General features: G+C 44.0%; 1 protein-coding gene across 2 annotated transcripts in view; it reads left to right on the forward strand.

Annotated features, from left to right (window-relative positions):
• Positions 1–371: 371 nt before the first annotated feature.
• Positions 372–13022, forward strand: part of snx7 (sorting nexin 7) — a 37284-nt gene continuing 24633 nt past the window's right edge. Inside the window, exons 1-8 of one of the 2 annotated variants that reach the window (XM_084152045.1) lie at positions 372–605; positions 4794–4982; positions 5142–5252; positions 5356–5520; positions 8199–8397; positions 8983–9182; positions 9510–9596; positions 10866–10967. In XM_084152045.1, coding sequence (XP_084008171.1) covers positions 489–605; positions 4794–4982; positions 5142–5252; positions 5356–5520; positions 8199–8397; positions 8983–9182; positions 9510–9596; positions 10866–10967 — 1170 coding nt within the window. In that variant the 5' untranslated portion in view covers positions 372–488. The remainder of the gene's footprint in view (positions 606–4793; positions 4983–5141; positions 5253–5355; positions 5521–8198; positions 8398–8982; positions 9183–9509; positions 9597–10865; positions 10968–13022) is intronic. The other variant, XM_084152046.1, reaches the window with a different exon arrangement.

Genomic DNA, 13022 nt, shown 5'->3' on the forward strand with positions numbered 1-13022 from the left:
TTGTAGAAATAGGCGGGGTTTATGACTTTGTGGCTGTGGTAACTAGTATCTGCCCACAATAAAACTTGGTTTGAAAGACTATAGACGTAAATCCATTGCTATTCAAATGAAGGCTATTCAAATGAAGGCTAGTGCTTCATCCTTCACACAGATCACGGTCATGACATGTAGGCCTCCTCTCCTACTATGGACAAAGGCTACATTTAGTTGCTTCTTCTATTCATAACAGTGACACGTAGCTATGTCCTCTGGCATATAACATTTATGTCACATACTTCTACAGATATAATCTGAGATGTCAGCTATCCATATCCTGACCTATCCTATTCAATTAATCCGTGGCCAACCCTCTCCTTTTCCCAGTGGTACTTCCGTTTCTGCGCAGTAAATTGAATTCACTCAAATTCTGAAGTTATACTGAGTTTCAGCAGCAGCGACTGCTGATGATATCCCCGTAGCCTACGTTGTCGGTGTAAATCTGGGCAGCTATGAGCGGAACTATCGACGGTGTTGTGTCCCCCACCCAAACAATTACAATACCTGCCGACATCTCCGGACAGATGTTAGATCTAGACGAGGATGACGATTTAGAAGTTTTCAGCAAGGTAAAAAGAACACTAGCCTAGCCTACTAATGTGGAACGTACGGGGAAGTTTAGAAACTGAGTTGGCGCAGGGGGTTGATGCGATATGTCTGTGCTACGTGGATAGCCTACATTTGACACTCAGTTCTGAGTTAATCGTTTAGGGAAGGTTGCATTGCTTTTGTAAATCCAATTAACTTCAGGCAGAAACGTGCATTGTTACGGTGCGTGCCACTTGGATAGTCTAAAATGTATCTTTTACCAGTTTAAATCACAGTATTTTACGTAGTCTACATTAATGCACCATAACTACATCTTAAAAGTATATTTTATATCAGACATTGGCTCGAAAAAAGTATTGACGTATCACCCTTTTCAATTATCTGCTGATGTTAGGCATGTTTTTGTCCGTTTCAAAGGTCACTCGATCAGGTGCTGTCATGCAAATAGTATTAGGACTAATGCCGCGTTCAAACAACTGGGAACTCGGAAAAATACGGGGTCAAATCATGACGTCAGTGATCTTCTGCTCGGAAAGTCGGAGCTCTAGAAAGTGGCCCGAGTTCCCGAATTGGAATTCCGAGTTGGATCACCGTTCAAATCGATTTTTCCCAGTCGAAGCTCGTTTTTTTCCCGCGTTCCCAGTTGTTTTGAACGCAATGAAGTCTGAAGTCGGAGATTTCTGAGTTCCAAGCGACCAGTTGTTTTGAACACGGCATACTTAATCTCGTTGCCATACACAGAGGCGTCATGCCCATAGGGGGCACGTGCCCCCTTAAATTAGTCCTGTAATTTTTATTTTATTTTTTACAAATGTTGTTTCTCTGTGATACTACTAGCCATCTAGCAATTTTATGAAGTTGGCTTTAGCTAGCCCAGATAGGTTCCCAACGTCATAACTAGCTACCAAGAAGCCATTTCAGGCAATCAATGAAGATAGAGTAGCTTTCTTGTCTACCATAGCTGGCATGGCTGCTGGCAAGATTGGTAGACTTTAGAAAAGCAAACAATTACTAAATGTTAGTGCTGAGCGATTAACTGAAATGTCAGTTATTTTTTTATTTTTAAAGAACTAATTGACCGAAGTCCGTTAAATTATTTGAATTTCATTTAGTTCGTTTTTTTCTGTGAACTCAATGCGCACATTGCGCTGCAATTTCTCTAGAGCTAAATCAGATCAAGCACGAACTGTGCGATCTTGTAGGGAGTTGTAGTTTCCAATGTTCCACATAGTTTAGTGCAGAAAATCTGGTAATTAACTACAAAGACCATAATCCATTGCGCGCCTATTTGTCCGGTCTGTTTCTTTTACACCTGCTACGTAAAAGAGAGAAGAATGTGCGATCAAGAGGGATAGAAAGCAGTTGCTTCGCGACGTATCTCTACCTGAACATATACTTTTTTCTTCTTCATAGAATTAAGCATAATGATTATGACTAGATTGAAGGAAAACGGTGTTTGAAAAATGCAAAATGCTCCAATTTACAGACGTGGGCCTAAACCCGATTTTCCCCAGCCATCTTCACTTTTGTACCCCCTCAGATTGTTGGGGTGCATGATGCCCCTGTTGCCTAATGTAGCAATGTTTTTGATACTCTGTCACATTTTGTTGCCAAATCTGATTGTTGCATTATCATTGCTGGATGAAAGTTGTGGCCGCCAAGATCTCACAACTAAGTTACAGGGTTTTTGAAGTTCTTTCATCTGTCAGACTAGCAGAAGAAACAGACACATTTTGCAATGAACTTTCTGCCTTTCAGCAAGAAAGCCGCTCATGGTGCCAACTAAAACTGCCATGAGGGGACAGGAAATCAAATCAAGTGCATATTTGATCTAAATCGAATTGTTTATTTGTAGCCTATTATTTTTGCAACATCACAGAGAAAGCAGTTAAAATAGTTACATCGTTGTTGTTTCAGGTTGTGCTGTTCCCATTGTTTTGCGGTGCATATCGCAGCCAGGGGAGTAGCCTAGGCAGCAGGCTATGCATTCTGCTGACTACAGTAGCCTCTCAGTTCAGTGTTATTACAGGAAGCGTCATGAAAGGACAATGATAAAAGAGTGTCATGCTGCTCCCTGTGAACAATGGCACATCAGTTCAAGTCCGCTGAAACGTTTGTATGTTGTAGATGGCCTGTCCATGATTTGACTATGACACTACCATGGGTTGTTGACATCGGATTGTGGAAAGGTGAATAAATGATTTGCAAATGGTGCCATATATTTCTTGACAAACTGCATATGGAGAGGAAGTTCAGGGACCATTAAATACAACTGACAGTTGAAAGTTCCTTATCACAAACAAACTCGGTAGGATAGCCTACAGGTAGGTAGGACTGTTAGCCATTTTATAGGATCTGAGGACATCCCTCAGATGATAAATGCATTAAACTTACCTGACCCATCACATGTGACCTGTTGGACAAAAATGTGATGAATGCACAAATTGTCACAAATGATGTGCTACCTTGTCCCGGACCTGCTGTCTCGACCTCGGAATGGTCGGCTATGAAAAGCCAACTGACATTTACTCCTGAGGTGCTGACCTGTTACACTCTCTATAAACACCATTACTATTATTTGACCCTGCTGGTCATCGATGAACGTTTGAACAACTTGAGGAACGATCTGACCTAAATGGCCATGTACTCTTATCGCCACCCGGCACTGCCAGAAGAGGACTGGCCACCCCTCAGAGCCTAGATCCTCTCTAGGTTTCTCCCTAGGTTCCTGCCTTTCTAGGGAGTTTTTCCTAGCCACTGTGCTTCTACAACTGCATTGCTTGCTCTTTGGGGTTTTAGGCTGGGTATCTGTATAAGCACTTTGTGACAACTGTTGATGTAAAAAGGGCTTTATAAAATACATTTGATAAGGGTTGACCAAGCAGGCAATGAGAGAACTGAGTAGGGTGATAATATACATTTACATTTACATTTTAGTCATTTAGCAGACGCTCTTATCCAGAGCGACTTACAGTTAGTGAATACATATTTTTTTTATACTGGCCCCCCGTGGGAATCGAACCCACAACCCTGGCGTTGCAAACGCCATGCTCTATCAACTGAGCTACATCCCTGCCGGCCATTCCCTCCCCTACCCTGGACAACGCTGGGCCAATTGTGCGCCGCCCATGAGTCTCCCGGTCGCGGCCGGCTGCGACAGAGCCTGGATTTGAACCAGAATCTCTAGTGGCACAGTTAGCACTGCGATGCAGTGCCTTAGACCACTGCGCCACTCAGGAGCCTCAGGAGCCCCCCAAACTTGAAGTTTTTTACAGATTAAGAGAAATAAAAAAAACAGTGCATAAAAAGGGTACTTAAAGGTCTGTAAATTAATTAAAGTAAAACTGTTTCAACACCTCAAACATAGATACATGTATAAGTGAGGTCTACATGGCATAACAGGAGCAACTCCAAGGGTTAACTCCAGCCATAATGTTAGAGCACAGAATATAAAGGGATGGCCAGTTCCAAATATCTGAGGCAGGATGCACATAAATGCACACAAAAGATGCACATAAATGATCAAGGATCTGTTCTTAAATGTTTTAGCATAAACATGATTTTAAGCATACATATTATTATTGTATTTTTTATGATGCATTTTAAATATATGCATTTTGAATAGAAAATTCTAGCATAACATTTTAAACTGGGGAACTCCATTTCCCCTATGCTGGACAGCGGTGGTATCAGCTGACACGCCCCTCAATTTCAGGATAATAGGACGTGCCAATTAGCAGCATGCCCTCTAACAAGCGCACCTGGCCTTCATGCTGCAGACAAGGCACCCGAAAAGATCTGCAGAAACTCAAATGGTAAAACCTAGAAATAATTGCTGGATTTAGATGTTACAAATATAAATCAAAGAGCGTGCACTCAACTTAAAATTAATATATGCAACAATTCAATAAAGATGTCTTTGATATTTGAAATGGAAACCACGTGTTGGGTCATTATTTGATTGGACACAATGTTTGGTGCAAATGAATGTTAAAGTGCAAAGGAAAGGGCTTCTTAGCTGTGTGGCTACATGTGGCCGTCACATCACAAGATGGTGCCGCGTAACAATCTCATACACTATGTACTGTATGGTATTTACTGTAGTCTGTTGTGACAGAAGTAACTGGCCAGCGCATGTGAGTTTTGGTTCTGGGTTCCTCCTCCAGATTATTTAAATCAGTTCTGCCCTTCATGATTTGTTTTTCTAGGATGCGACCCTTGCGGACGGGAGTATGTTCAACGCCTCCATGCAAACATCCCCAGGCTCCATGGTCAACCAGTATAAGTTTGAGGAGGACGAGGAGGGTGACTCTAAAGACATTTTCATTACCGTGGACAACCCAGAAAGTCATGTGACTGCCATTGAGACCTTCATCACCTACAGAGTTCTGACCAAGGTGGGGGGGGGTGTCCTCATTGTGGGCATGTGTAATGTACTGTATGTCCTCTAGAAATTGAATTGCATCGATTGTACAGTATATACCAGATTGTGTATTTGCCAATAGGATTGAGTTAATCGGGTTCTAACTGTGTTTCTCTCCCTCGGCCTCCCTCAGACCACACGGAGTGAGTTTGACAACTCTGAGTATGAAGTCCGCAGGCGCTACCAAGACTTCCTCTGGCTCAAAGGGAAACTGGAGGAGGCCCACTCCACTCTCATTGTTCATGTATGTAGTGTCTGACCTGTGAAGGAATTGAGAATTTGGTTAAACTCCACACTATCGATCCACTGTATATATTTCTGAGCTTAATCCTCCTTCCTGTCCTCAGCCTCTGCCAGAGAAGTTTGTGGTGAAGGGGATGGTGGAGAGGTTCAATGGTGATTTCATCGAGACACGGAGGAAAGCTCTCCACAAGTTCCTTAACCGTATCGCTGATCACCCCATTCTGTCCTGCAGCGACGACTTCAAAGTCTTCCTTACTGCTCAAGCCTGGGTAAGCAAGCATATACCAAACTCGTACATAACAAACCACACCAAACACATACTCCATAAAAACTTTCAGAGAGCACACAAAAGACATACACGTTACGCAGTCAGACTACACACACCTGCTACGTCAAGCTAGTCTAATAACTCGCACATGGTGTAGTCACGCTGCCCTACCACAACCTGATTAGCCTACTAGTTTAATGCCTAGACTTTAACTCTGTGAATGAATGCTTCCCTTGTGTCCCAGTGTCTTTTTAGAATGTTATCAGTTCACAGATCAAATCAAATCGTATTGGTCACATGCGCCGAATACAACAGGTGCAGACATTACAGTGAAATGCTTACTTACAGCCCTTAACCAACAGTGCATTTATTTTAAACAAAAAAGTAAGAATAAAACAACAACAAAAAAAAGTGTTGAGAAAAAAAGAGCAGAAGTAAAATAAAGTGACAGTAGGGAGGCTATATATACAGGGGGGTACCGTTGCAGAGTCAATGTGCGGGGGCACCGGCTAGTTGAGGTAATATGTACATGTGGGTAGAGTTAAAGTGACTATGCATAAATACTTAACAGAGTAGCAGCAGCGTAAAAAGGATGGGGTGGGGGGGCAGTGCAAATAGTCCGGGTAGCCATGATTAGCTGTTCAGGAGTCTTATGGCTTGGGGGTAGAAGCTGTTGAGAAGTCTTTTGGACCTAGACTTGGCACTCCGGTACCGCTTGCCGTGCGGTAGCAGAGAGAACAGTCTATGACTAGGGTGGCTGGAGTCTTTGACAATTTTGAGGGCCTTCCTCTGACACCGCCTGGTATAGAGGTCCTGGATGGCAGGAAGCTTTGCCCCAGTGATGTACTGGGCCGTACGCACTACCCTCTGTAGTGCCTTGCGGTCGGAGGCCAAGCAGTTGCCATACCAGGCGGTGATGCAACCAGTCAGGATGCTCTCGATGGTGCAGCTGTAGAATTTTTTGAGGATCTGAGGACCCATGCCAAATCTTTTTAGTCTCCTGAGGGGGAATAGGCTTTGTCGTGCCCTCTTCACGACTGTCTTGGTGTGTTTGGACCATGATAGTTCGTTGGTGATGTGGACACCAAGGAACTTGAAGCTCTCAACCTGTTCCACTACAGCCCCGTCGATGAGAATGGGGGCGTGCTCAGTCCTATTTTTTTTTCCTGTAGTCCACAATCATCTCCTTTGTCTTGGTCACGTTGAGGGAGAGGTTGTTGTCCTGGCACCACACGGCCAGATCTCTGACCTCCTCCCTATAGGCTGTCTCATCGTTGTCGGTGATCAGGCCTACCACTGTTGTGTCGTCGGCAAACTTAATGATGGTGTTGGAGTCGTGCCTGGCCATGCAGTCATGGGTGAACAGAGAGTACAGGAGGGGACTGAGCACGCACCCCTGAGGGGCCCCCGTGTTGAGGATCAGTGTGGCAGATGTGTTGTTACCTACCCTTACCACCTGGGGGCGGCCCGTCAGGAAGTCCAGGATCCAGTTGCAGAGGGAGGTGTTTAGTCCCAGGATCCTTAGCTTAGTGATGAGCTTAGAGGGCACTATGGTGTTGAATGCTGAGCTGTAGTCAATGAATAGCATTCTCACGTAGGTGTTCCTCTTGTCCAGGTGGGAAAGGGCAGTGTGGAGTGCGATAGAGATTGCATCATCTGTGGATCTGTTGGGGCGGTATGCAAATTGGAGTGGGTCTAGGGTTTCTGGGATAATGCTGTTGATGTGAGCCATGACCAGCCTTTCAAAGCACTTCATGGCTACAGACGTCAGTGCTACGGGTCGATAGTCATTTAGGCAGGTTATCTTAGAGTCCTTGGGCACGGGGACTATGGTGGTCTGCTTGAAACATGTTGGTATTACAGACTCAGTCAGGGACATGTTGAAAATGTCAGTGAAGACACTTGCCAGTTGGTCAGCACATGCTCGGAGTACACGTCCTGGTAATCCGTCTGGCCCCGCGGCCTTGTGAATGTTGACCTGCTTAAAAGTCTTACTCACATCGGCTACGGAGAGCGTGATCACATAGTCATCCGGAACAGCTGGTGCTCTCATGCATGCTTCAGTGTTGCTTGCCTCGAAGCGAGCATAGAAGTGGTTTAGCTCGTCTGGTAGGCTTGTGTCACTGGGCAGCTCGCGGCTGTGCTTCCCTTTGTAGTCTGTAATAGTTTTCAAGCCCTGCCACATCCGACGAGTTCTTAAGAGGATCAAGTTTAGACAACGCATATTATACTCTGTCATTTCAATGAGAACAGGGATACAACCACTGGATTGTAGTTTAGGTTGAAGGGGAATTTTCTCATCTTATCAGGCACTTGGTGTGTGGTTTGAGTTTGTAGAACATAACATTTAATTCAAGGTCAATTTGACATGAAAGCCATTTCTGTAACTTGATGACAGTGGAATGTTCTAATCTAGAGCACATGTTATTGTAGGAATGAAAGGATAGGATACAGTATCTGTCTCTGACATACTTAATTTATGTCTATCGATATTATGTAAATCTCACTCCTTCCAATGTAAAGCATAAGTAAGATCAATGAATATAATTTGCTGCAATCTGCCATACTACAGGATGGGACTTTGTCAAAGATCATTTATTGTTCTAAAGCCTTTATTTGACCCCTGTTTGTGTGCATGCATGCTTGCGCATGTGTCTGTCCATCCGTCTGTCCCTGTAGGAGCTGACAACCTATAAGAAGCAAGGACCGGGGTTCTTGAGCAGGATGGGGGAGACGGTGCGAGCGGTGGCTAACTCCGTCAGAGGGGTGAAGAACCGGCCAGAGGAGTTTACTGCCATCCAAGAGTACGTAGAGGATTTCAGCAACAAGATCACCTCCCTGGACAAAGTCACCCAAAGGATCGTCAAAGAACAGAAAGGTAAGACCACAGAGTTAAATAGAACTCTATAAACGTACCACCACCTCACTGGATTACATGGGAATGTAGCGTTTTCAATCAGACTTGTACATTATGGGTAGTTGACCGTACATCTCTTCGTTTCAAACATGGAGAATGATAGAGGACTCTTGTTCTTTGTATCTGTACCATTATGGTGTCTGTGAGCGCACGTGCAGCGACATTGAGGCAATCTCCATTTTGAAGTAGTACATTTTCTTCTACTACTTCTGAGTTGGTAAACAAACTGCAAGGGTGCATACAACCACCTGGAGTGTGTTTGAACAGGTATAAAGCCAAGCTTGGATATTTACTGCCACCTCCAGTTATGGAATATTTGCTCACAAGGATAATTCATTGGCTGATGACCCCGATGGAATTATGTGATCCTTTATTAACCCATAGGAAGTCCCACCCAGTTGACTACTTAAAAATTGTGAAAGTCCTCAATGCCGCTGCCCATGCTAGAACAGAGTCCTCTATGGTCTCAAAGTACCTGGAGGAGCTGAAAGGTAGTGCATTGTGGGTAGTGTAGTTGACAGTACATATCCCTGTTTGTGTCGCAAGAGTATCTGGAGGAGCTAAAGGAGTATGGTCCCACGTACACCCTGTGGTCGGGCTCAGAGGAGGAGCTAGTGGAGCAGTTAAAAGGTGTAGCCGGCTGCATAGAAAGGTGCTGTAAAGAGACAGAGGAACAGGTCGGCCATCTCTCAGACACCCTGGTGCCTGCTTTACACGAGTACGTCCTGTGTGCTGAGACACTCAAGGTAAGACCACTCCTCTGCAGTAAGACAGTAAAGGAAGTCGTTTAAGCGGCTGTTAAGTGGCGTTTAAGACGTCATGACAGCCCAGCACTGTGCAGTTGGCAAAATGACAGCCCAGCACTGTGCAGTACTTGCTAAACCTGTATTATGTTGATGAAACCATGAAAGGCTTTGACTTAACTTGCCCCCATCACCCACACATATTTACATAGTCTACATACACAAACATACTTACTGCGTAGATAATATCAAGCCTAATGCATCGTTTTGTTGGTGTTTCAGGAATAAGCAATGATCACTGCTAGATTATTTTATTTTCCTTTTCTCTAGGCAGTATTGAGACGGAGGGATAACATCCAGGCAGAATTTGAGGCCAAGAATGAAGCTCTGGCCACCAAGAAAGTCGACCGAGATGCAGTAAGTGCAATACTGACTCTTTGTAAATGTAACATGGTCAGTAAGCTAGTCAGTGGGGGGGGGGGGGGTTCAAGTGAGTGTTAGTTTAGGAAAGGCAATTTTTTATTCTAGAATTTTTTTTATATGCACCTTCTATAAGCCACCAGTCGGCCTACCTGATGCTTCAGTGCAATTTCCCAGAGATTAGGAGTAATAAAGCTGTGCTGTCTGAACTGCCTCCTCGTCACCTCTCATTTGAAATCAAGCGGTCTTAAGCCAGAGGAGGAGCTTTGGCGATATTGGAAAAGGCCTCCTCTGAGGATTATCTAAATATCTCCGGATAGTTCAGGATGTCCCTCTTGAGCTCCTGGCAGACTTCAGGAAACTGGGTGGTAAATATTGTCTAATATAGCCTTGATAATCACTGCGTAATGAAAACTCCCACATCTATCGACGTCTTACATCGAAATGCCACTGACTGGTGGTAAGATCTGATATGGATGGAGAATGAAGAATGGAAAGGGATTGAGAGGACAGAACTGTTTGGGATAATTGCTGTTCAAATCCTGTGGGTGTCCCTGGTTCCTTCCTAGCTTAGCAGTGACCTTTTACCCTGAGATTTTAATTAGGTTGCTGGCTGAGAAATCACCTGTGGATTTCCAACAATGCACTGTAGTAGCGTGTGTTTAAACAATGGGATCTAGAGTTCTAGAACAATGAAGGACTGTGAGGATGAGGTTTACAGTGCTTTGTGAATGAGTCAATGTCAAATGTATGCCTTTGTAGCAGGTCCCAGTGTTTCACCAAACACAATAACTGAGTAAGATCTTTCATGTAGTTTCACCTGGAAAGACTATATGCAAAATAAGATTAGGCTACATTCATGTGACAGTCCAACGCAGTGTGACACGTACATTTATGTCATACAGACAATTCTGAAATATTCAGCTAGGCATGTACAAATGTTGACAACTTGAATATTTTGTCATTAGTAATAACATAGTTGTAACTATTGTCTGTGAAAATGAGACAGCAGAGGGGCACAGCATACAGGCCCAAACTACAACACCTACTAGTGTTTCCCCTAGGTACAGATCTGGGATCAGCTTCCCCTTCTCCAATCCTAACCTTAACATTTTAGCTGAGAAAAGGACAAAACTGATCCAAGATCAGCATCTAAGGGCAACGTCATCCTACACCATGCAGACATGAGCATTCATTCCTGTTCCTGTTGTGGCTTTTGCCCTCTGACCTCTGTGACATCTTGAACTCCCTGTGATGTGACTGGAGGAGTCTAGTGATCTAGGTTTTGTGTGGGGGAGCCTGCTGGGTAAAAACCCCGAAGAAGCCAGACATCAGAGGCAGGAGAGACTTGATGTGGAGATTGAAGAGGTACAGCGAACTGTGGACCATGCAACTGTAGTAAACAGCTTCTGCTTAACTTTGCTTTGAGTGGAGCTTTTAGCTTTCCCTTTGCTGAATGGACATGTTTGAGATGTTAACGTTTTCAAAATGAGCAAAAATATAAAGCTAGAAAGTCAAATGGGCTTAACATTATTTTGTTTGTCTTTTTAGTAATTTTGTATTAACACAAATTAAAATGCTACCAACTATCGACTTGTCCATTCAAGCAAGCAGTGGTTGAGCAAGTCCCACCTTTCTAACAGCTTGTTTGTGCTGTACATAGTTCGCTGGATGGTAGTTCTAGATTATCCTGACCCTAACCTCTAACACTTTGGCTGGGTTTGCTGGATGTTGTTTATCTGGCCTAACTCATAGATAGTGCATTTAACATTGACTGGCTGTGGTTTGAAGCAGAATGTCATGTTTCCATTTCCCAGCACAACCGGTCTGGAGATGGGATGTTGAATTGTGCTTTTCTCACGGCCTTGCCAAGGTGTGGGTCCCGTGTAGCTCAGTTGGTAGAGCAAAAATGTATGCACTCACTAACTGTAAGTCGCTCTGGATAAGAGCGTCTGCTAAATGACTAAAATGTGCATGAAACTGGGAAACGACTGGACATACAATTGTAATGTAGTATTTGAACCAGTAGATGGCAGAGATGCTTCAATCAAGAAACAAAGCCCAGAAAAAAACAATGAAACGTCTTCTGTCAATTGTTCACGTTCCACCCAACTTGTAATGATTTGAGAAGAGAAGGGAATCTTTTGGGTTGCAATTATGGAAAAGGTTAACATAAGTGTGTGTGTGTGCGACCCTGTGTGTGTGTGTGTGCGACCCTGTGTGTGTGTGCGCGACCCTGTGTGTGTGTGCGACCCTGTGTGTCAAATCAAAATCAAATCATATTTTATTTGTCACATACATGTGTTTAGCAGATGTTATAGCGGGTGTAGCGAAATGCTTGTAAAATTAGTTTTCCCCGGCTGTATGTAACGATACAAAACACTTTCTGAGCTAATAATGTAAAAAGTAATACATAAAAAAACAAAATACTGCAAAGTTTCCTAAGAGCTAGTCGCGAGGCCGCCATCTTCATCTGCGCCGGTACTGTGCATCCCTGTGTGTGTGCGCGACCGTGTGCAACCCTGTGCGTGTGTGTGTGTGCGACCCTGTGTGTGTGGTAATGACAGTGAGGATGAGTCCACATTGTCACCTGGGAGATAGTTGCTGGTCCAGACAGCCAGCCAGACATAGCAGCTAAGCCTTTACCCACGGTCTGTTGGTCTCCCCAACCACCCTCTTGTTACACATGACAAGCTCTCCTAATCAACACACAGCCCGTCAAGTCTCGCGTCGATCCCCTTCTAAACAGGACCAGAGCGCTAACGCCGCACAACCCTTATCAGCTCCACCTGTCAATATCCACCTCGTCTCAAATGGAGCCATGCATATCTGAGCACTGCTAATTTGAGACCAAGGTCTCCCTCAGGACCCTGTATTATCTTATCCCTGTGTATCTGATTAATTATTCAATAAGTTCCTCTCTGTGTGTGTTCTGACAGACAGTCATATGTTTGGGGGCAACGGACTGAGACTGTTGTACTCCAGAGGGAGCGCTTGTTTAAATGAGAGACAGGCATTGGGCTGGTTAGGTAGGACCATGAGGTAGCTGATGAATCAATAACACTGCAGTAACCTTACAAACAGGACCATTGAGAGAGATGGCTCTCCAGAGGGGTGTATGTATCACAAAGTAGCAGGAACAGCAAAGTTGACCAGCTAACTTTGATAAACATTTACTGGATCACAAAGCAGTAGCATCTAACTTGGATAAACATTTACTGGATCACAAAGCAGTAGCAGCTAACTTGGATACACTGATGTATAGTCTCTTTTCATATGTTTTACATGTCAACTGTCAGACCAGGATTAGTAAGTTAGCTAACTTTGATAAACATTCACATAAAGGTCTTGATCATTAGGCTATATCACACGTGTACACACAACCATAGGATATGCCAAATAATAAACCACAAGCTTAATGGT

The sequence above is a fragment of the Coregonus lavaretus genome (genome assembly GCF_964263955.1).
Source record: "Coregonus lavaretus genome assembly, chromosome: 34".
NCBI lineage: Eukaryota > Metazoa > Chordata > Actinopteri > Salmoniformes > Salmonidae > Coregonus > Coregonus lavaretus.